General features: G+C 43.1%; 1 protein-coding gene across 1 annotated transcript in view; it reads right to left on the bottom strand.

The window, feature by feature from the left end:
* The window catches only part of CHL1 (cell adhesion molecule L1 like), a gene marked incomplete at both ends in the record, with an annotated part of 53615 nt that overhangs the window by 18092 nt on the left and 11753 nt on the right, over window positions 1–23770 (bottom strand). Inside the window, 12 exons of the mRNA XM_084269671.1 lie at window positions 49–150; window positions 2886–3010; window positions 4183–4348; window positions 6470–6636; window positions 7309–7420; window positions 8068–8205; window positions 8788–8919; window positions 15229–15413; window positions 18374–18494; window positions 20128–20175; window positions 21936–22106; window positions 23222–23344. Coding sequence (XP_084125797.1) covers window positions 49–150; window positions 2886–3010; window positions 4183–4348; window positions 6470–6636; window positions 7309–7420; window positions 8068–8205; window positions 8788–8919; window positions 15229–15413; window positions 18374–18494; window positions 20128–20175; window positions 21936–22106; window positions 23222–23344 — 1590 coding nt within the window. The remainder of the gene's footprint in view (window positions 1–48; window positions 151–2885; window positions 3011–4182; window positions 4349–6469; window positions 6637–7308; window positions 7421–8067; window positions 8206–8787; window positions 8920–15228; window positions 15414–18373; window positions 18495–20127; window positions 20176–21935; window positions 22107–23221; window positions 23345–23770) is intronic.

Genomic DNA, 23770 nt, shown 5'->3' on the forward strand with positions numbered 1-23770 from the left:
GCCATAAAGCTCAACAGCACAAGATGATGCAACTGAAATCCTTCCTACCATTAATAGGGCTGTTATGACTGGCCCCAGCTTTCCAGGAGAGTCGAACACTTCGGTTTTGATTTTCTGAGAGCAGAAGGTCTTCTGGCGGATCAGGAACATCTGAGAAATAATGAAGAGGAGTCAGAAGCAAGGCAAGCTATTTCTGTTTGTCTCGGCATTTTCCAGAGGACTGGAGCAGCAAGTTTGGTGAAGACAGTGGTGAAATCTCTTTTGATTTCAAAATGGAGAAAATTAGGAAAGAGGGAATTTCTTTTAAAGGTCCTTTTTATTACAGAACACCAGGGTGATTCTCCTGGTCCTGCTTTGTCCCTTATAAAGGCAACATCCCTTCTCAAGTTCATTTCCATCTACTCTCATTACTGTGCTTGCAGCCACAGATTTTTCTTTTCAAGTCAACACTAAGATCTATTTAATCATTAATAGATATTGACACAGCTCTTAGCAGAAAGTTACATTAGCATCACTTGGATTTACTCTGGCGAAAACTGGAGTGGTGAAAGGTGACTCAGCTCTGATAGTTATCGAACTTGGCCTTTTAGAGTATGAGTGAAAGGATAACATTCATTATCCCAGCCATGGGGATCTATATTAAAAGGAAACAAGAAAATTCATTACCTGTCAGCTCAACTAATGCTGTCCAGAGGATATAGCAGAGTTGTTGGTGTGACAGGTGCACTGCACCTCCTGGGGACAAGCGTGGGACTACACAAGCCCTGAGCACAGGACTGCCCTGCTGCTCTGAGAGCTCGATTTCCAGGGATGCAGTTCCTGCCCCTTAAGCAGGGCTGTGGTGGGTCCTGGCAAACCAGCACCACTCAGTCCTAGGAGACAGCAATGGGGGCACATATCTGTAACACCACCTATTATTTAACAGCACCAGGGGCAGAAGAGGTGAGCTGCACCATGGGTCATTTGCCAAATTGCCTGTAATGGAATGAACACTTTCAAATGGAGGGGATTCAGCCCAGCAGATGTTTGCCTTCCTTATGGCATGCTTGGACAATCTGTAGTCTGATTGCATTGGAGTAGTTTGGTAAGTGAAACATATAGGGCCTGATGTAAAACAGCAATTTCTCCCTTCAGGGTGCTGATGGTAACCCCTCACCCTTCCAAACTCACACACACGTGCTCCCTCCCTCCTTAAACATCATGCTGGTGTTTCAAAATCTAAAGCACCCGCAGACCAAGGAAACAAAATTGCACAACTTTGGGTTGTTGATCTCCCCATGCCCCAGTGTCCCAACTACATTTTTGTCTGACAATGTAATTTCTTCTAGGAAAAACAGCTAACTCCACCACCAAGGCTGTCTCTGCCATTGCAAAAGAAATTAACTGTGTTTGTACTGGATTTTTTAAATAACAGGATTGAGTTTCCTTCTTTATTTCAGGGTCCATTAAAAAGTTAAAAGTTATATTTGGGTTGGGGTTTTTTGTTTTAGTTTTCTTTGCATTCCTTTCTCCTATTTCTCTTGTACTTGGGAAAAATCAGGAGTGCACGGTTTAGCCTACAGGCTATTCTATTCTGGTGTTAAATTAATACACTGTATTCTAAAGATGGCAATGGTGCATCTTAAAGATACTCACTCCTTTATCTGCTCATTAATCATAGAACAAATACTTAGATGTATGGTAACTGAACATTTCTTTCAATCTTGGTTGCCCTTGTTCTGATGTTGCCATCTGTGCCATATTTAGTTCTTTTGCCATCTCACAAGTCTTTCATTGTGAAAAAAAGACTGAATTTTTCATTTGGAGAATAACAGATATTGTTAATCCACCAAGACCTTTCTTATACAGAATAAACAAGGGGAAAAGAGCACAAGGCTCTTTTTCCTCTTTTACAAATCGCCTTTTTTAAAGGGAATTAAGTGCTTCATGAAATTTTCATAAGTAATGTAACAAATAGTCTACAAACATTTTGGATTATATGGCACTAAAGAACACAGTACCATAAATAATGTGCATAGGATTTTCTTAATTTACTATTTACTGAAAAATACCATTCATCTAGAGTGTGAAAACAAACCAACATGAAAGTCAGATTGCCTTAGTTCATGTTGCAATCACTGCCAGAAAGAAATAAAAATGTAAAATGTAGCAAAACTTAATGAAATAAAAATGATGCAAAAAACTGTCCACAAAACAGCATCTCAGCTGATGCCCCTCAATACATGTGCAAAGGGCTGCACATCACTACACGAGTTCTTCCCCTTAATCTCAAGTGCTCCTTCAGGAAGGGAGGCAGGCTGTGAGGATGCTCACACAAGGTCAGGCTTCAGACTCTGTGGGTCAAAGCTTTTTGCTGTTTGCCACTGAACAACAATTTATGCTCAGATTCACAGAGATAATTAATCCTTTTGGGTGCTTAACTTTCACTGATCTTCAGCATCTAAATACCGGCCCTATGTCTTTCTTCTTCAAAACACAGTCCAAGTGGTGATCTGTGTGAAAATCTCTAGTAAAGTGAGGTGAAGGAGTGACAGTGGATTTCAAAGCAGAAGCAAAGCCATTCTTAATATGCTCGGACACCTTCCAGCCTGGGCAAGCTCTTACAGTCACTGTGGCTGACTCCTGAACTGGGAAAACAGGCTGCCTCATCTTAGGTGCAACAAAGAATGAAGTATAAATGAAATGTTTTTATCAGCAGCCCCATTCCAGGAGATACAAGAACAGCACAACTGAGGTAAACGAGTGAGAGGTAAATAGCACCTCTACAAAAACAGGTTATTGAGGTTCTGTAACTGAGCTGGGTTTAAGAAGTAAATGAGCAGAAGTGCTGCAATGGGATTATATAGCACATGGGCTGTTTGTATGGTGGGAAGATCTCCTCTTACCGAGAACAATTAACTGCGATTTGGCTGTGACGCTGTCCAGGGAAGTTCTTGCCACGCACGTGTAAACTCCTTGATCCTCCTGTGTCACACTTGATATGAACAGTGTATCCCTGTCCAGAATTATCCTATGGGGAAAAAAAACCCCAAAAGTAAGTACAAATAGGAAAGAGAGAGATCTGTAAGATGAGCATATGGCAGATGGACATGGTTGTTGTCTGAAAAACTGTTGATAAAAGAATTTGGCAACGGGACATTTTGAATAGCATAACTGCACATTAGGCCTATTATTTCAAAATGTAATTCTGGTTGCATTACACACTGTGATGTAGACTACTATTTGGGTCTTGTAGTAATTTAGCCTCCACGGCTGGAAGTTGGCACATCTCTCTTGGTCTGACAGGAGCCACATTGATACGCATCAGTAGAGTGTCGGGAACATGGGATCTTGGCACGTGGTTAATGAGGCAAATGCGTGGGCTTTATGTCTGAATTTTTGAAAGGGGTGAGTAAAACTGAGCAATCCCAACCCACTTGTGTAAAGTTCAGTGCACTAGGTTGGCATTAACCCAGGGACACGGGCTCTGGGGCAGACATGGCGTTTGTTTGGCGCTACCTCCCCACACTACGTGGCCTCAGCAGGATCTTCAACCTCTCCAGCTCTGCGGTATTTAGGAAACCATCTCCCTGCTGTGGTAATTAATAAAGACATCTGATTGCCCACTGTGGGACCCTTCATATGGGATAAAGGCTGATCTCCATCCCTTTAAGGTCAATGGAAACACAAGAGTAGGCTAAAATACAGCCTGCCCTTCCAAGTCCTAAATTTATATATAGGAAAAAACCCTCATTGCTTTTAATGTGTAAAATTAGGCAGAATACCAGAAATCTGGGTTTACATTATTTTAACGTTACAAGGACTTGTGATGGCCAAACAGGCATAAGAACACAGGAAAACAAGTTCCACTGAAGTGGCAAAACAAAACACCACTCGACTATGCTGGGGCTAGGGTTGTATTTCTGGGTCGAGCCAACATTTATGCAATACTCTGCTGGGATGGTGAGAGAGTTAATAAAACCCCCAAATGATTTGCCAGCCATGGCTCAAAACTCATAGAGGTGCATTTATATTTGTCTGTATATAAAATGCAGATCTATTCACATACTGCATGAAGCATTCTTGCAGACAGAAATTTGCATTTCAAGCTATTAAGTCTCATGTTTATTGAAACTCATGTTCCCACACCATACAGCATTATTCAGCTGAGATCAAGAAAACTCTTGTTTCCTCCCTGCTTACCTGCCATCTTCCGTGCTGTTGACTGGCAGCTCATCTCCATCTTTCCTCCAGGATAATTTAAAACTGTGTTTCAAGTGTGAATCATACTCAGACTGACATTTCAATAAAATCGAATGTGATTTCAACACTCGGGGGTTCTTTGGAGTAACAACAAGTTTTGTAGCATCTGATTGATCACAGAAAACACTTTGATAAGGAGAGACTATTACATCAAATTTTCACCAAGCACTCCATATATAAAAATCAACCCTAGGAACAATGATCACATCTTTTCTGTTATATATACAAACATTTCAAGTGAAATATGGTTGGTTTTGAAATAGATATTTCCCCAGGATTTAATTTTCTATCTTGAAAATTTCTATTTTGGTTTGCTCCAAACCAAAGAGCTCCAGAAAAAAATACCACCAAAAAAAAAAAAAAAAGAGAGGTCCCAGGTGAAAGTCCTTGTTAGCAGACTGTCATGAAATGGGTGATAAAAAAGCTTGAATATGATTTTTATGTCCAATTGCCATTTGAATGAGGCTCTGGCAATGATCCAAGAAAAATTACAAGCTTATTAAAGTCAAGTGAGAAAAAATTATTGCAATCAAGTTAGTTCTTTTAATTGACTCTAACCTGAATGCAGAAAGCAATAGAATAAGTAAGAAGAAAGCACCTGACTGAGTTTCTTTGTACAGTGAGATGTTGGTCCATGAGATTTGCATTGTACATTTTCATGTTCCTTATCACTGCAAAATTTACAAAGCAAAGGGGATGGCTGGAAAGGGAATACAAAAGGAACATTTCTTTCTCAAGTATGTCACAGTGAACCTGCATCTGAGTGTCCTTTTGAGGCCTCTGCTGAGTACTGAAGTGGGTTTTTGACTGGCAACTCCTGCATCCTAAATAGATTTGTATGCAACCCAAAAACTTTGAGTTTTATGTTCAACAGCAGCTGCCCACTGCTGTCATGCACCAACTTCCCCCAGGGAAAAAACCCTCCTGCCCCACCAAACAAACAAATCCCCTAAAAAAGAATTAAACCTCAAGGAACATATCTGAAAGTAAACATGTTCCAGTTTGGGTTTTTTGCTCTATTTACAAATATTTGCTAAGTTGATAATCAGGCCCACTGCAGAGCCCTCAAACCAGCAGCATCCCCTACGCCGTCCTGTTTCTGGGGATCCACAGAACGGTGGGGGTTGGCAGGGACCTCTGGAGATCATCCAGTCCAACCCACTTCTTAAGCAGGATCACCTCGAGCAGGCTGGATCACATTGCATCCAGGCAAGTCTTGAATATCTCCAGAGTAGACTCCACAAGCTCTCTGGGCAGCCTGTCCCAGTGCTTTCTTACCATATTAATCTAGTTTGGGATGCACCTACTGATCCACAGGCTGGAAGCAGCTTTAGGGAAGGAGGATAAAAAAGACAGGTATCTCCTGGAAAGAGTCCAGCAGGGCCACAAAGATGCATCTCCCCTATGAGGAAAGGCTGAGTGAACTGGGGCTGTTCAGCCTAGAGAAAAGAAGACTGAGAAGGGATCTGATTAATGTTTATCAATATCTGAAGTGTGGGAGACAAAGGGAAGTGGCCAGTCTCTTCTCAGTGTCTGTGGGGACAGGACAAGGGGCAATGGGTTCAAGTTGAAGCACAGGAGGTTCCACACCAACATGGGGAAGAACTTATTCACAGTGAGGGTGAGGGACCCCAGGGACAGGCTGCCCAGGGGGGTGTGGAGTCTCCTTCTCTGGAGACTCCAGACTTGTCTGGACACCGACCTCTGTGACCTGTCTTAGGGAACCTGCTTTGGTGGGGGGGTGGTTGGACTTGATGATCTCTCAAGGTCCCTTCCAACCCCTACAGTTCTGTGAATCTCTGAAGCCCATGGCTGCAGGACATGGAGAGACCCTGTCTGACCCTGCAAGGACCCACTGACCCCATCAGCACAGGGAGGGCTCTGCGCTCCCCAGGGACATGTGAGAACCTGATTGAAGTGTAGTAGCACTGATGGCAAGAGGGAGGGAAAATCCTTTGAAAATAATAAAGTTAAGGGATCTGGGAAGCAAAGTACAAGTTTTTGGTGGCTTATGCAGCTTCTGGAAGTGTCAAGAAGAAAGTAAATACCATGGGTGAGCATGGAGAATCATAGAGAAAAACAGAGACAATTTTAGCATACTGGGAATTTATAGCCTCACAGAATAAATCTGTATCTTGGACTAAGTATTTACTCATTTACTGAAAATTCATAAATATAGAATGTTAGCAGATGCCAACAGTCTTTCTGTTCACAAGTGAGACATTACCTCTGATATCCAGATTAGCAGTGATTGCTCTTTTTCCAACAGAGTTTGCAGCCCAGCAGGCGTATGATCCTGAGTCTTCCTTCTTTGTTTCTTTGATCTCTAGGGTGCCATTCTTATTTAACTCATAGCGTAAGGTTGAAAGTGGCTCTATGCTGTCATCCTTTGTCCTACAGAGGATAATAATAGGCATGGGTTATTTCTAGGACTGCAGGAACGGTTATTCCGTGACTAGCAGATACTGCAAGGAATTTTGGGAACTGGTCTCAGCTCTGTCACTCAACAATCAAGTCACTTCACCCACATGCAGCAAATCCTAAAGGAACATAAGCTCCCTGCAAACCCAAACCACACTGACAGCGTCTGGCGAGGTCTTTACAGTAGCCTGGCTGAGGCTTGAATCTATAGCTGTCACCCGTGATTTTATTGCGCCTGTCAAGCACAGTGACAATCCCATGATTTCCAGCCCCATGGAAGCATTCCCAGGTAAATATGTTCTGTAAGTCATCAGGTTTCCACCTCAGTGATGTGGCTGAGCATAAAAAGTTGCCGGCGTCACACTGAGGGCGCTGAAGCTGTAGCAGGATTTGGCTGTGTAGCGAGTGGCTTGGTTTAGTGAACATCCCAGCACTTGTCTCACACAGGCACTGAGGACTTTCATTAACCTTTTTTGTTATAAACCAGTTCTCCAGTGTTCTTGAAAGTGCATCTACACTCAGAATATTTCTATTAAACAGTTTAGTTACAAATGTCTAATTTTAACTCCACAGCAATAACAACTGGTGCATTTTCAATGTTTGGGGACCAGTTTCACATGAAAACATCAGTTCTCAGGGACTTACCATCTAATGTCTGCTGCAGGAGAGGCAAAAATCTCACAGTGCAGGAAGGCACTGTAGCCCACAACCGTGGCATAGTTTTCACCATCCGATGTCAGTATTAAGGGAGCGATATCTGCAGAAGAGAATGCAAAATGCACTTCAGAACTGGGAATACAAATACTGCCCCGGCATCATCCCCTTTTCCAGCAAAGGTCAACGGCTTGTCCACTTAATGGGAATTTCATTGCCTTTTGGAACCAGTTGCACTGAGCAAGTGAACTCCCATAAGCTTCACTGACTACGATAACAGGAGTTGTTCTGCTGGATATGGCAGAACATGAAACATCAATGTGCTCTGGGAGAGAAAACAGACCTGGTTTTGCTTCCTCTAATTCCTTTTATTAAATAAATTCCCATTATCCCCTTTCTTCAAAGAACAAGCACCACAACTGAAATTAAAGATTACCAATACACTTGATATTGCAAAATCAGAGCTGTGGTCACAATTCAGCCCCCAGTGGGTTTTGAGCTCAACCACAACCACATTTTAAAAATAAAGACTCCACCAAAGCTCGTGACCACTTATGCTGAGTGTAATACTGCCCGTGATAAGGCATGTTGCTTTAGTTTGGACAATGTATTTCTTAAAATCTGGGGCCAATGCAATAGAATGATGACATAGTTACAATGCCCAAGCTGTTCTGTAGCATCCAAGCAGCAGAATGGGACACTTCAGCTAGATCTTTTCTCACAAAGAGGAAAGGCCAGGAGCATACTCACTGAGGACGTTCACGTTGGCACTAGCAAGGATGGTGCCGTGCTTGTTGCTGGCCTCACACTGGTACACAGCACTGTCCTGAAGCTGAAGGTTGGTAAGGCTGATCTCTCTGGATGAGATCCTCCCCCTGAAGGTCCTACCTGGAAAGGCCCAGATTGCATCAGGAGATGGAGAAAACACCACGACTGCAGAGTTTACAGTCACTGCTTGAAAGTCAAAGGCAGCACATCTTCAGCATGAAGCCAGGATTTTGCTCAACAGCCAGTGATCTCCAGAGCACTGCCTTTGCCACCAGTCCCGTGGCCTAAAGAAAGTTCTCTAGAACACCAATTTCTAATTAAAAATGTTAAAGTGGTAGTAATAACACTGCTCCACCAGGGAGCAGGGTCTGTGCTCCTCAGCCACACAGTCACTCGTGCTTTTTCAAAAGCACAAAGAGCAGGAGCCCTCAAACAACAGAAGCTATGCTAGGTCTCCCAAGATGGGAGCATTACAGGGTACCACCACTCCACAGCACCACAGCTTTTCACCCCTACTCTCTTTAAGGTCACACCTAAGCATGGGTTTTGAGAAGTAAATAAATATTAACTCATGCCTAGAGAGGTGTCAAAGCAGAGGTCGTTTAGGGCATTAGGATTTGTGTGTTGCCTCTAACCGGGTGCAACACAGGCACATCCCACCCGGCCACCACCTTGAAGGAGGATGCTGGACCTTGCACTTACTGTCGATGGGCATGCCGTTAAGTTTCCACTGAATGGTTGGCTCCGGGTTGCCAATAGCCTCGCACAGCAGCACCAGGTTTGTCCCCACGCTGTAAACACCACCTTCGGGCTCCTTGATCCACCGAGGAGGCTCTGCAAGGAGGGGAGAAAGCAGGTATCAGACACCACCACAGTGACATGTCCAACTCTGCTATTGCCATGGTCCTCCAGGAGATGGCACACTCTGCCAACAGTTCGCAGCCAGCTCCTCGCAGCTTACTGTGCAGCCGCACTGTACGCCTCGCAAACTGATGTTACAAGAGGTAAAATTAGCATCAGCACACACCTATTTCTGCCCTTCGGACCTTGGAAAATATGTCAGGAGAAAATATAGGGAATGGGCACTGTTTGTCCAAGTGGAAGGCAAATATAAAGGGATTGAGAAGCTGGGGAAGGAGGCAAACCTGAACAGGTCTGCACTTTCATAGGAACCCTCAGGCATGAGACCATGAGCTGTGAAATGAGGTTAGAACTGTGCCAGCAACTGTGCCAGGTAACATCCATCCAGCTCAAATCCCCCTCACCAGCCACAAGCAAACGGCTTCCATCCGCTTGCCCAGGAGGGGCCGGAGGGCAGAGCGCAGTGATGCAGGGGCAGAGCGCGGTGATGCAGGAGCAGCGCCGAGACCCGCAGCAGCGTGCGGCACCTCCATCTGCTCACCTGTCTGTGCTGGGAAAACGCACCATGACGCTTAATATTCTGGTTTTCCATTATGTATTCAGCTCAGAGGCTGATCCGTAACACGTTTGGGAATGAGGAAATAGTATCTCACCACTGGGAACAAGGGAACCGTCGTCCTGAGCAGCAGCCCAGAAAGGCTGCCCACAGGGTGGTGGTAGAGGAGCAGCAGTGTGCTGCTGCATTCCCTGGGCTCTCCTCTCTCCCAGCACTGCCAGTTAACTGGGGTAGCTCTGGAGAAGCCCTCTCCTCTGCAGAGCAGCCCCTGAGCATTCCCATTGCTGTACCCAAACAGCACTGGAAAAACACAACTATAAGGGAGGGAAAGAATGGGGCAGAAACTGATCTGCTTGATGCTTTGTTCTCTGCAGACTTGAATGCAGGATTCCTGAGCCTGTCTCCCCTCCAGCTTGCAGTCTCAGCCCAAAACACAACCTTGAAGAATTCATCATTTCCTCTCCCTGAGAAGCCACAAACTTCCAAATTTTAATTCCAGACCTGACTCTACCTCTTCCACATGTGCTGGGCAGACCACTGCACCTCTTTCCCTATTTGAAAAAGATGAGCTAATGTGTGGGAAACACGAGGATTCATTAGTTAATACTTATAAATTGCTATGCAGATTAACAGAGCTGTTCCCTGCAATGCACCTCCAGATGTTATCAGTGCAATATGCTAAACCAAAGCATCATTGCTCATATTCACACACATATATTAAAAAAAACACCCCTGAAGATACAAAGGCAAAGCCCATCATTCCCACAGAGGAGCACCCATGAAGAGACACTTAAGCAACAGCTAAAGACTGAAGTAAAATCCAAGGCACTGAAGCTTATATCAAATTATAACATCTTGGACTTTCCTTCACACAGTACAGATTCCTCCTGCTGCCCTCCTCACACTATGCTGGTGGCCCTCCCACAGAGCAGTGTGGAACGTGACCACACTTGTTACACTTCCTGTTATTTGGCTTCAGGAGAAAAAAACATCTCTGCAAGCAGCAGAACGTTTTGGTTTTGCAGATCTATTCCCTTCTCTCTCTCTCTCTTTCTCATATACATCATGCTTTCGCCAGGAAAAGACAGGTCAAAAGCAGGGAGGTGAAAAGGTTTGTAACAGTCCTGGTGAATTTTTACTCCTTCCATCAGCTCTGCCACAAACATGACACCTGGGAGGATATCTCACTGGTTTGGGTGAGGCACCAAGCACAGACTGAATAAGAACCACCTGATAGATCACAGAATCACTGGGTTGGAAAAGACCTCTGAGATAATCGAGTCCAACCATACCTGTCCTCTATTAAATCATATCCCTGCACACCTCATCTACCCATCTTTTAATAACATCCAGGGTGGGTGACTCAACCCCCTCCCTAGGCAGCCTGTTCCAGTGCCTGATAACCTTTTTGGTGACGAATTTCTTCCTAATGTCTGATCTGACCCTGCCTGCTGCAGCTTGAGCCCATTCCCCTCGTCCCATCACCTGTCACTGGGCTAAAGAGACCAAACCCCACCTCTGATCCCTTCCTATTTTCATCCACACACCCACTCTAGAAGTGAGCTGCAGACTCGCTGCCCTGCTGCTTTCCTTTCTCAGCACAAGAATTGCTGTGGGCGCCCCAAGAATGTGATGCAGCTGTGAAGCCATAGGCAAGGCCATTTGGTCAAGTAAGAAATGTGATGTCACAGAAAGGTTCTTCTCTCTGTGGCAGACATGCCACGCTACCTGTGAGTATATAAGATGTAAGAATCATAAAATATACAGGTACTTTTTAGCACTGTGAAAAAAAGGTGATTGGACAGTCAAATAGTTAATCTACGTGAGCAATAATATGGCAAATATTTCACTGCATTATGCATCCTTCTTGGTAAGAGTTATCAACGTGGAGCTCCTGATGAAGAGATTTATGTCTCCAAAACCAGAAGGGATCTGAAATGGGCATCAAGTCCACCCTTCTGCAACAAGGCAGGATCAGCTACGCCTGAAGCACCCACGATGGATCCAAACCTTCACAGCCTGGAACTAGAACACGTTTTTAATGCCTGATGACTGCCTTGCTGCAATTTAAGTTAACTGCTAGCTTCCATCATCCTCAGGGAACTAAGAGAACAATTTGTTACTATCTATGGTGAAGAAACTTTGGTGCATCTGTAGGATGCTACGTTCCCCAGATTCATTCTTCCCTAAATTAAACATATCTCTCATTTCTTTATCAAATGCTGTGTTTCTGAGCTCTGTGACTACCCTTGCTGCTTTCTCCTAAATTGCCTTGAGTTAACCCCAGCCTTGCTGAAGTGCATGATGTAGAACTGGTTATCCTACGTGTAGCCTTGCTGGTTCTCAGTAGTCTCTCTTAGAACAACAGTTTTCTTTCTACTTTCTGGGATAATTTTCTAAAAGACTAGTATTTCCAAGTTGTGATCAGCCTGTGACCCAGTATATCCTCCAGACTAGTCTAACCAGACATTTCCCATCCTGTGCTCATGAAGCCAATTAGTGCTGCCTGATGAGAACTGCTTTGCCCTTGTGCTTACTGAAGCCCATCCTTTTTAGTCCGGACCATTTTCCCAATTTGGCAAGATCATTTCCAATTCTCCTCACGTCTTCCCAAGGGCTGGCAATCCATCCCACTTTGGGGGCACCGTCTGCAGCTTCAGATGCAGTTACCACCTTGGGATCTGCAGGTTTCCCATGAAACACAGACCTACAGTTTGATGCCTCACACTAGCTTCATCTGTTTTATTTTTCTCTAGCCGAGTAATGAAAATATTACAAGACATAACTACAAAGGCCCTTAGCTATTATGTCATTACTGTAATTAATCACTATATTTTAACAATTATTTCTATTAAACACAGTCCAGGAGCCTCGCTCAAGATCCAGGTATCATTAGATCAGGCGCTGCGATAGTGACAAGATTCTGAGGTTGTATGTACATTCTATACTGGGCTTGGGGGATTATATACAACAGCCAAATAAACATTTGAATTCAAGGCAATTTGTGGGCTTGATTTACTTTTTTTCTCCCCCTCCTTTTAAATAATTCTCTCTCATTCTAACAACAACAATGGGGTTTCTGTGCCTGTTCCAATGTTCCAGGCTACATCTTTCCTCGCAAAGGGAGATTAAAATGCTCAAACAGTCAAGCAATTTGCTAGCTGAATATTTTCATAGGCTTGGTAATAATTGCCTGAATCTTTGCCCTCTGACTACTGTAGGATTAGTAAGTGGGCTGCATGCAAATATCATTAATTAAGATTGTTATTTAGAAGTCTGGGATATTGGTTTGAGATCCTCAAATGCCAGAAAGAACAGAAAATGTAACAGAGTGCAGAAATGATAGAAAAATCCTGATTTACACACTGACACTAGATTGAGAAGGGTTGGCAGTTAATAACTGAGATTATTTTTCTTCCATGTTTAATTTTCTTCTCCCTACAAGCATCCTTTGAGAGGAGTCTGTTGGGTGTGAGGATGCCCTGCATCAGCACCACCCCTGACTCCAACAGAAATTAATGCTCACTTCCACCAACTCCTGATCTGCCCTTGAGTGTGCACACAGGAGCTGCTGCAAGAATGATGAACGTGCCCATCTCTGATTAATGGGAGTGACATTTTCCAGTTAGAAATTCTAGAAGACAACGATGTTTGGGCTCAATTTTACCTTGATACCCTCTATGTGAGGTGACTCCTAATAGGAAGAATTCCTGCTGGTGACAGTAGCCATCGTTAGCTACACACATGGAAAATTAATTTAATAGAAATTACAAAAATATTTTTTACATTTCAAAGGGGAGAGTGGGACTATTTATGGGTTTTTTTGGGTTGGTTTTGGGGTTTTTTAAGTCCTTGTTTACTAATGAGCAGGAACAACAACTTGCCGGGAAGCATTCCTCCCTCTAGAGACTGGGGGAGAAGGGGGTCAGTTTTCTGAACTGCTTAATTAATGTTGTTTCTCTGGTATTTTAGTTTTTGCAGCTCCTGCAATTTCTTTGACGGATTCAATTTTTACAGGCGAGAAAATCATAGCCAGATTGTTAAAATATTCAGCTACAGCAGAGATGCTCCAAACCATCTGGAATGATTTCTAGGAGTCAGCACTTCCCCTCCATCACAGCTGAAAACTTGCCATACCCTGGTATCCCCCTCTGCACCACTTCCAGGAAGGGAAAGACGATGGTAAGACACAAGGTTGTGTCAGGTGAGTGGGGATGATTCATCACATACTGGGAGAAAAGGCTCTTCCGCAGCGGCGAGTAAATACAGAGCAGGTAGCTGACAGTGCCTTTCCTCCTGTCAGGACATCTTGTGACCACAGAGTGAGAAGCAGCACAGATTAAAATGAAGCAGTTGGCAGACTCAGACAGTTTAATACTGCCTGTGATGTTTTTTTCCTCCCCTCTGCAGAGCAGAGGCTGGAGCATTTTTCATCAGTAACGAGAAAATGTTTTCAGCAAGTTTTTCAGCGGTGCTTCAGGACTCTCATTTCATAGCTATTTATGGGCAGCCTTGCTGAAAGGGTTGCAGCAGCAGCGATGCTTCTGCAGGGCTCTCTTGTCTCTGCTTAGTCTCACCTGAGCTTTGCTCTGCTCCTGGAAAAGAGCACCTGCACCTGCCTTGTGTGAAGGGCTCACACCTTCGGGGTCCGGGGAGTAAGGAAGGGAGAGAAGGGGATGGAGGGAGAGCAGGCACCACACGCCTCTCTCTCCACTCTGCAAGATGCCTGTTAGGAAGGTATCTTGGTTGGCTTCATTAATCTGCCTTCTTTTGGCAGCAACATAAATAACAGACAACCAAAGGAATGCACAACCATGCCGTGTTCTTCGTTTCACCAGCCTGGCCCCAGCTCGTCCTGTGCAGTCACCAGACCTGTGTGTATGCTCATGCAGAGGGATGTGCCACCCACAAGTGTGTGAGATACTGTGAGTGTAACCTGAGGGCTATTCATGGATGCTACTAGTAGAGCTTTGGCCATCCTTCCAAGCACACAGGCTAGGGTGGAAACAGGCCTTGGCTACTCAGTGGGATGACAAAAAGGCTTATATTTCAGTTTAAAAAAACCCAACCTGATAAAAATTAGTCAACAGTCATTTTTTTACCCTGTTTCATGAGGTTTTTATACTTTTCAGAGGCTATAGAAACACAAACCCCACTCTCAGTTCAGGTTGTCCCCATACAAGCGAAGGAGCACATGGAGGAGGGATAGAGAGAGGTGATGCTGTATTTGCTCCCTGGGTTTTTACAATCCTCCCTTGACATTCCTTTCTGGTGTAAGCCAAAGAAAGGAAATTGAGCTAAATGTACCTCTGATCTGGCCCAGTGTAGCCATTTTCACATTCTTTGAGAGCAAGGAGAATAAATAGATCTTTTAATCTGAATTTCAGATTAATACAAGAATTTGAATCAATATTTTGCTTGACTAACTTAATGTTTAAGTACTGGCCCTGCTCACACATTCATTTTACAAAGTTTACCACTTTGTAAAGCCTTCAGAGTTCAGGGAAAAAAATGCATTATTTCTATCTTTTTTAAGAAGAAGAAGAAACATAAAAGGTGCTACTTTCACCAGGCTTCCCAAAATTATGAGCCAGGCCCTTATAAATTGAGAGGGTTGGTTGAATTTATGCATTGCACCAAGCAGTATTAATGAAGGTCCTTATTTGTTTCCTTTTAACCACCTCTTCCATTCATAACCAAAAAGCTTAATGAAATGTACTCATCACCTTCCACATGAACATGGAACTCGTGCTTCACTCTGCCCATGGGGTTGCTTGCCGTGCACTGGTACGTTCCTTCATCAGTTGCTGTCACTTGGTCTATCTTCAATATCTTCCCAAAATTTTCTGTTTCTGGTTCATCCTTGGGCAGGTTTCCAGTGACTTTGACCCAGCTTAGATGAGGAGTTGGGCTAATAGCAAAGAAAAGAAGACAAAAGGTTTTGAGGCTGCTGTAGCGCTTCACGCTAGCAGAGCTGCTAAAGTTCATGCATATGGTCTGCAAGGTGAAGCTTTTCAGCCCTTTTGAAACACTACAGACTACAACTAGTCCATTCAAAGGGTCCCTGTGCACAGGTTCTTCACAGCCAACACCAGGCCATGACATGAGGCTGTGTTCCTTCTAAGCACATTGGTGTGGGCTGTGGGAGAGGGAGCAGAGCTCATTTCCTCCTACTCCAAAAGGGCACGTGAGGACAGACAAGGAGGTAAAGACTCATTATAGTGACTTCACTTGGTGCCCTGCCTGGTTAGAAAGGTGGCCAACCGTTGGAGATGGCTGAAAACACTCCGTACATTTTTAGAAAGCAAATGGCAGTGACAGAGAAATTTGGGACAGACTGTTGTCTGCACGTTCCCAGCTGGGCTTCGCGACCCCCAACACCATACACGACGCTCATACACAGTGTCGTATCTGCTTACTCTTGTGTCCATCTGTTATTGTGGCAAAATGCCCGGGCACAAGCTACTCAAAGCCCCAGGTACCAACAAATTATGGTTTTCCAGGAGCAACAAGCACAACAGTGCAAATATCCTACTATTTCCTGCACAAGCCCTTGTCCTGCTCCCGCACCAAACTCTGGTGCTGAGTCTCCTCGGTGTTGTACAGAGGCAATGCCCTCCTGACACTGTCATTTCTCGGATTATAAGTCTTCAAAAAATGACAGATTGGAAATGTACTTAATTCCTTATTTTGCAGTTGGTTGCCCCTGATCTTAGTTATTTGAAATCTGGCTCAGTCTATCCGCTTCTGTGGTTTGTGGACATTTGGTGGGATAGATTGGCAGAGATCTAGGGAAAGCTGATCATTTTTCTGCTGAAAAGGGGAATTTAAAGTAATAATAAAAAAGAAATATTCTCGTATTTTGGTTTAAAAGGCTGCATTTTTGAAGGCTTTCAGGGAAAATATTTGTTGATTAAAAGAGTACTTTTTCTTGTTTCTAAGGTGACAACTTTTTTAAAAAACCCAAACTATTTATTAAATGGAAAATTAATTTAAATAAATGTTTCTTGGAAAATTTAGAGTAAAACAGAACTTGCTCTTTTTTTAAACTTTTCTTTTTCCCAAAGAAACAGCATCCCTTATTTGACTTTCTCTTCTTGTACAGGATACTAATTCTTGCGCATGAAAATTCATATTTGTGTATTTCCAAGACTGTTTGCCCCTGAAATACCTCGAAAAGCCCATAAACTCATAGCTGGGGATTTGTGGAGGTTTGTATGCCTGCGAATTAGCTTGATGGGTACCCACAATGAAGTGTTGCAACATGGGACTAAAACTCACTGCAGATACTTGGAGTGAATCCAATAGAGACAAGTAATTCACCTTCTCTCAGAAATGGCATCCAACTGCAGAGGCATAATCTTGCCAGCTTAAATGAGCAATGCTTTTTCAAGCCCACATGCAAAACCAGAATACCCCAAACGTGTTTGTTCAGGCAGATAAATACCCTGATTTTGGAATTTTATAGCAGGGATATAATTGCACAGCCTTTGATATGAATTATCTATCTGCTAAGCACAGTCTGCAGCCCCATCAACACGGGAAGACGATGATTTAAGTCTCCATACAACAAAAAGCTCTATCATAAATAAACCAGAAGCGACTGTGTTTTCATTGTGGGTTTGGTGGTTGGCGAGATTTTCACTTTATCTGTTTCTCTGGTGGCAACTCTTCTGGGGCTGGCTACTGCCTCTGCAGTAAAAATTGGAGAATTGGGCTGGGGGCAAAGCGGAGCTTATGTCTGCCTGAGTTACTGCAGCAGGACCATGGTCTGAGAGGGGAATTCACAGCTTCACTGTGCTTCATATTTATTTAGCCATTTCCTTTCCCTATTCACCCTTATTTTGTCCTGAGTTATTTTACACTAAGGAACAGAACCATCCTGATTGCCCAGCATATATTATCTACTATAACCTTTCCCTGTATTATTACAGTGAGCATCTCCTCACTCAGACATTCTGCCATGCTTAGTAGAAGCACATCCATGACTAGAGCTTGAGTAGTGCTCCAGTGTAAATGCTAACAGCAATAACAAGCTTGAGACATCCCTGCTACACCAGAGGCATGGATAGGAATGGGCCCAAGTGCAAAAACACAGCACTGGAACTAAATCTGAAGTTAGCCCATCACTGTTAGATTTGGCAGGATCAAAGCAATGCGGCTGACTCCAGTCCATTGTATTTTTACATCATTGTGGACTTTGTTCCTCAACATACTGTTGTCTGTGAGAACATCATGGAAGGAAAGTGCTTTGTATGGAAATTCTGGATGCTGGAGAATGGACCATGGAGAGAGGCCAGGTTCACACTTGCCCCTGAGCCAGCATCTCCCACTGCAACTGGGTTCCACCAGTATCATTCAACTGGGCGTAATGGACGTGTTGTACTACATCACTCAATAACTTCGCTTTTAAAAACCTGAGCTGGATAATTTTGTAGATTTGAACAAAAACTGAACTGGCAAAACTAGAAATGAGAAAAGAAACTTTATGAACCAAACCACTGAAGCTGAATTGTGATGTTATTTGGTTTCTCAAATCTCAAAAGCAGTAGTACCACTGAAAAGAGTTCCATAATAGTTTTTTGGGGGTTTCAATATCATAATAAAAAATCAATACTTACCATAATAAGATTTTAATGACCTGTTTATAAGCTATAGCAATAACAAATACACCAATGTTGCACACTAGCTCTGCGCTGCCTTACAAGGAGTACACATGCTTCCAAAAAACTCTGCAGAAGAGTTCGATTTAAAAAGGTTTGGGGGTAGATATATTTATTTGTAGCTGTATAATCTTTTTATGTAGCTCTTTCTTTCTTCAATTCCATTGCAAAAAGTGATTAAGTTTGTGCAGCATTGTGCATTACTCACAGCCCTTCAGCAATACATTCCAGGAGCAGGACACCTCCCTTGATGACAGTGACTGATGAGCTACTGCCAGCACTTTCAGGAGGGATCAGCAGTTTGGGTTTTCTTTCCTTGATAAAATTTGCTAAAAAATAAAACAAAATAAAATAAACTAAGTTATATATGAAACCTTAGAGCCTTTGCTTATGCTTCAGTAATGCCACAAACATAACTTCTGCCAGAAGGGTTTGGACATTGATTTGTAAAATTTCTTGTTTATTTATTTATAAGGCTTAAAACCAATCCAGGACTCTCCTATTTCCTCTGTTTACAGTCAGGAGATGTCTACAGTAAAAACATCAGGCAGCAGCACTACTGGTGAGGCCCATTTCCTACTGCCTCATGTCGTGCTTTCCAAGCACCAGCCCTTCTCTCGTACACCTCAGCCAGCCTTGGTGCCCCAGTCTCCTCATAGGGTCTTCTCATCTGTTGATCTGCTGCGCACCACCCTTCTCAGCACCTTTCTTCTGCATGGACTCATCTTTTAAATCTCAGATAAAAACCCATCTTTCCTAACTTGAATATCCTACAGATATTTGTCCTTCTTTCCACAATTATTAAATCTACAGTTAATGGGGATACAATATGTAAGGAAGACTCTTAAAATAATAAAACAAGATTGACTGGCATTTGATTTCAATGGACCATTTGTTCCAGCCCAACAAACAATGGTTTCATGATGAAATATGCATAGAGTTAAATGACTATCCAGTTATCACTACAATAACAATTAACACAGTAATGAATACATCCCCAAATGGTACTAGTTCCTTCAAAAATAGTCAGTTACGGGTGATTTGGTAAAAGGCCCCATGTATCTCTCAGAACTATTTTCTAATTTTTGTTCCTCCCTTTCCTTTGTATCCCTACAAATCTGTCATGAGTGCTCAGAGCTGCAACAAAATAGAGGCTCTCAGAAGCAATTTTACTGAATAAATCTGAGTCGAGAGCTACATACAAGAACTGTGACTCTCATTTCTACATAATTTAATCAACATTAACTGGGTAGAGAACTGCAGGAATAGCTGCTGGCTGCCTTCTGACTTATCCACCTTGCCTGCATCAACCTCAGCAGAGTACTTCCAGGGTAGTTCTCCTCAGAGGGGGTAACACAGAGCGAGGGAAGATGTCAATCACCAGGCTGAGAAGCATTTGGTGTAGTGCTCACCTGTGGTAACAGACAGGGCACTGTATGGCCAAAGAGAACCACCTACCCCCCCCCCCCCTCGCCCCAAGGCAGAGCTGCAGATGGGGACAATGAGCACAGAGCACCAAAAGCTCTGTAAATCCACGCCTTAAGCTCACCCCAGAGTAACAATGGACACTTTAGACATGAATTCATCATTTCAAACCCTGTGTACCGAACACCAGCATCTTAACTGCCAGAGGGAGGTTTGGAGCATCCAGTTCTGAATCCCCCCCTGAACTGACAACACGAGAAACCAGGAACATCATCCTCCCTACTTACATCACATCATGAAATGAGAATGTTCTCAGGTAAGAAAACTACCTCTTTGTTAAAAACCCTTCAGATTTCTGTCAAAAACTACAAGATGAGCAAATTGTACTCCATGGACCACTTAAATCCCTCCTGTCGCAATAAAAAGGCTTTTGTGATTCTTTTTTCCCCCCTCTTTTTTCCTGAGCAGCAGCTCACATTTCATCTCAGCTGGTAGATTCTCAGTTGAAAGGCTGAATAACAGATGCAATCAACTCACCCTTAGTAACCGCAGCGTTAGGTGAGCCTGAGTCATTAGCATGCTTAACTGAAATAAATAAAAGTGACAACCAAACACAAACATGCAGAGTTGATACAGAACCAAAAGAAACACTAAATCAACCAAAAGAAAACCATGCCACGTCCCCTCCCCCCCGCCATTTCTGCCATAAAAGAAAGAAATAAAAGAAAAATATGAAGTAAAGCAACAGATGAACAACAAATTTCTGAAAATACAAAGAAAATTCTTCACAGATAGGTCTCATTCTGCAAAATACTTCATGGGTGATATAACTGTCACTCCATCCTAGCTACCTAGCATAATAAAAAAATCACTAAGCCCTAAGTATCCATTATAAAGTAATTTTATAAAATGTATCCAGTCTCTCTTTTCTTATCACCTATGTTTTTCTATGTATTTTTTTTTCACATGGTCCCTCAGCAGGTACCTGGGGTGGATAAGGGTGGGTGGTCTCAAGCTGAGCTTACACAAGCCATTAAGCATGTCCCTCATTTCCTTGCCTGCACCCAGTCTCATGGCTTCTATAGCAAGATGCATGCACCAAAGTATGTTGCTGAGCTATTTCCAGGGCCACTAATTCCCACCCCCCCCAGTATCCCAACCCCTTCATATATTCCTGTTATCTGCATGTCCATGTGTGTGGGACCAGACCCTTTAGAGAAGCCACAGTGAGCAACACTGCATTTTGATATTTTTCTCACAATTATTATCCCAATATATGGTTTTAAGCAAGTATTAAGATACACAAACCCACTACTAATCCTTTATCTTTTTATCCCAACAAGAAAACTCTCAAAATCATCTATTAAACATTAGACTTTCATTCATGAAGAAAAAATCTTCTTGGCTTTCTGGGCCAAGAGGTCAGAAGTATTAGTGAAACAGAAGATTGATATTAAGGGCACCAGCAGCCTCAGTGAGTGGGACAAGTGATACCAGAAACTATTACAGCCAAAAGAGATTCCAGCAAAGCAGGATGGGTCTCCAGCTGGTATAAGCTGCCTTAGTTCCATCGGCTTCTGTCCGGCTTTGCTGATTTAACACTGCTCAGAGTGTGCCCTAAAAGGCTGCTTTCTTTCAGATTTTTTTTTTCTTGGCATTTGTATTCTTTTCCTCTCCCCCTTCCAACCTGTACCCCCCCACCTGCTCAGTAGCTTACACAGCTGGAACTAGCAGTTTGATGCCGTGGTGGGTAGGTATGCACACAAACATATACACACTTATGGTGATGCCCCACCAAGACCCCTGAAACCATCTTTTGTGTAAGACCCTTGGAGCCCACAGGACACAGAGATGATAAAACGAACAAACAAATAAATAAAATTCCATGTTCCCTACTCAACATTTCTTTAAGAAAACGGGAAATGCCTCATGTGTCACTAGTGATGCTCAAGGCAGCCTGCAAAGACCTGGAAAGCACCATCCTGCCCAACTGCACTGCTGCACCAGACCAAAGCAGGCCTGCACCCATGGAGGAGGTGAGAGCCAAGTCCCATCCGTTGGTGGGAGAGAAGGAGATTTCCCTAAGGCATCATTGCTTTTCACTGCAGGGAGAACAGGAGGAAGAACAGGGCACTTTTGGGGCCCCACAGCTGCAAAAAGCTTTTATCAGTTGAATTTAGCCCTCAGAGTGAGGTTAATAATGGAGGAATAAGCACAGTAACATCCATTTTCTTCAGAGAGATTCGGATCAGAGAGGCAGGGCACACATCTGCATTCACTGATGCACTGGGAGTTAATGAAGAGACAACAATAGCAAACAGGAAACTACTTCTCCACAGACTTACAGCGGGAAACCTTCAGTGTCATTGGCATTTTCTGTACGATCGTCCTCAGCCTTGGAAACGCTGCAAAGCAACAATAATCACTCCGACTGTCGTTTTCTTCCACGTTTGCAAAGTAGAGATCTCCCTTAAGGCTCATGGAGACCCTTTCATCTTGAGGGATGTGCTGCAAATCTAGCAAGAAAAAATAATTATGATATGGTAATGATACTGAGCTGTTTCACCAATGTGACTACTCACGCTCTCCTGTCATGTCTTTGCTTCCAGAGGATAGAGCTGTAATGGGAAAGAGGCAGGAGGCCCAGCAGAACCAATGGGTTATTTACCAATAGTCAACATATGACTGACAGCTGGAAATAAATATTTTATATATAATAATATGTTTATAAAATGTAAAGTATATGAAAAACAATTTATAATGAAAAAATTCTAATTAAAAAAAACACCTCAGTACAAAGTTCTGGCTCAGGTCAAAGGAAATCCCCAGCAAGTTTCCCTGATACAAAGGATTGTTATGATGATACAAAGATCCCAATTTACAGCTGGTCCCTGTGGCCAGTCTCCCAAGCACTTTGTTCTTGTGCAACTACAAATTACGGCAGGGGAGTGTTAGTACGATCTAAGGTTGCTGTACTGTCTCATTGCTGATCCAGCCAAATGCAGGTCTGTGCTAAATATGTATGCCAGGAGTAGAGAGGTTGCCTTATATGATCAGGGGTTTAGCCTGGCAGCCTGTCTCTGCAAGTACTTGGTCAGCATCAGAAACAAACCCTTCACATCATGGAGGCAATCCAACTTACTTTGCTTCCCAAGAGCCAGAAATTCCTGCAGAACACAAATGCTGGAGAATAATGTGACAAAAACCCACAAGGAACTCAGGATATGAACCTGACATTACTTTTTCCCCTTAGTATCATAAATCTACCATTAATCTATGAAAAGAAGAAAACAGTAACGGTAGAAATAAAACATTGATGTGTTTTATCCTCTCTCCTGTAAATGCAGCAGCCCCTCATTACTGGTAGACTCATTTACTGATGTGCAAGCTCTCTGATATCTCCTCTTTATTAATATTTTGGGTCAACACACTCTGCAATTTAACTCTGTGTTATGTAAAAACATATCTCCACCCTCCACTTTTCAGTTTTGTTTTTCAATATCCCAATCTTTTATTCCTAAGCACTCTCACATTTACCATTCCCATCAATTATGAATCTGTAATGAAACTGCTCTGGAAGACAAATGTTTTGAGTCTCCTCTTCTGAATCGTGTTAAGATCGTTTACTTACCGATGTTCATCCAATAGATGTGCAAAGGGGGGATGCCTTTTGGGGGGTTACAGTGCAAGATCACAGAATCACCATGCTCCACATCAAGGGGCTCGATTTTTTCTTTTGGGAATTTTGGTACACCTGCACAAAACCAAGGAAGTTGGTTGTTGCCTTTAGAAATTTTGCTCTTTCTTTCCCCCTTTATACAATTCTTAACAAAATACCTTCTTTAATACCATTTTTCCATTGCCTGCCTTTGGTTGGTACTAAAAAATATTAGCTATGACAAAGTCATACAGAGTAACAGTGCCTTTTATGAAGGGTAAGAAATCCCTGCTAGGGTTCTTCATTTGTAAAGCACACCGGCTGCAGCACTGAAAGTCAGGCAGCTGATGGTGGTGCTGTCTGTGATGTCCATGAGCTTTGCTCAGGTTTTATCTTAACACATTCATTTTCAAACCCTTTCCATGGTTCATTTATTTTTACTCTCTGGAAGGGACTCTCTGAACTGAAGGCTGAGACGGGCAGAGGGGACTGTGCACCGATGGCTCCCGGGCTGCTCCTGGG

The sequence above is a fragment of the Gallinula chloropus genome (genome assembly GCF_964237585.1).
Source record: "Gallinula chloropus genome assembly, chromosome: 12".
Taxonomy (NCBI): Eukaryota; Metazoa; Chordata; class Aves; order Gruiformes; family Rallidae; genus Gallinula; species Gallinula chloropus.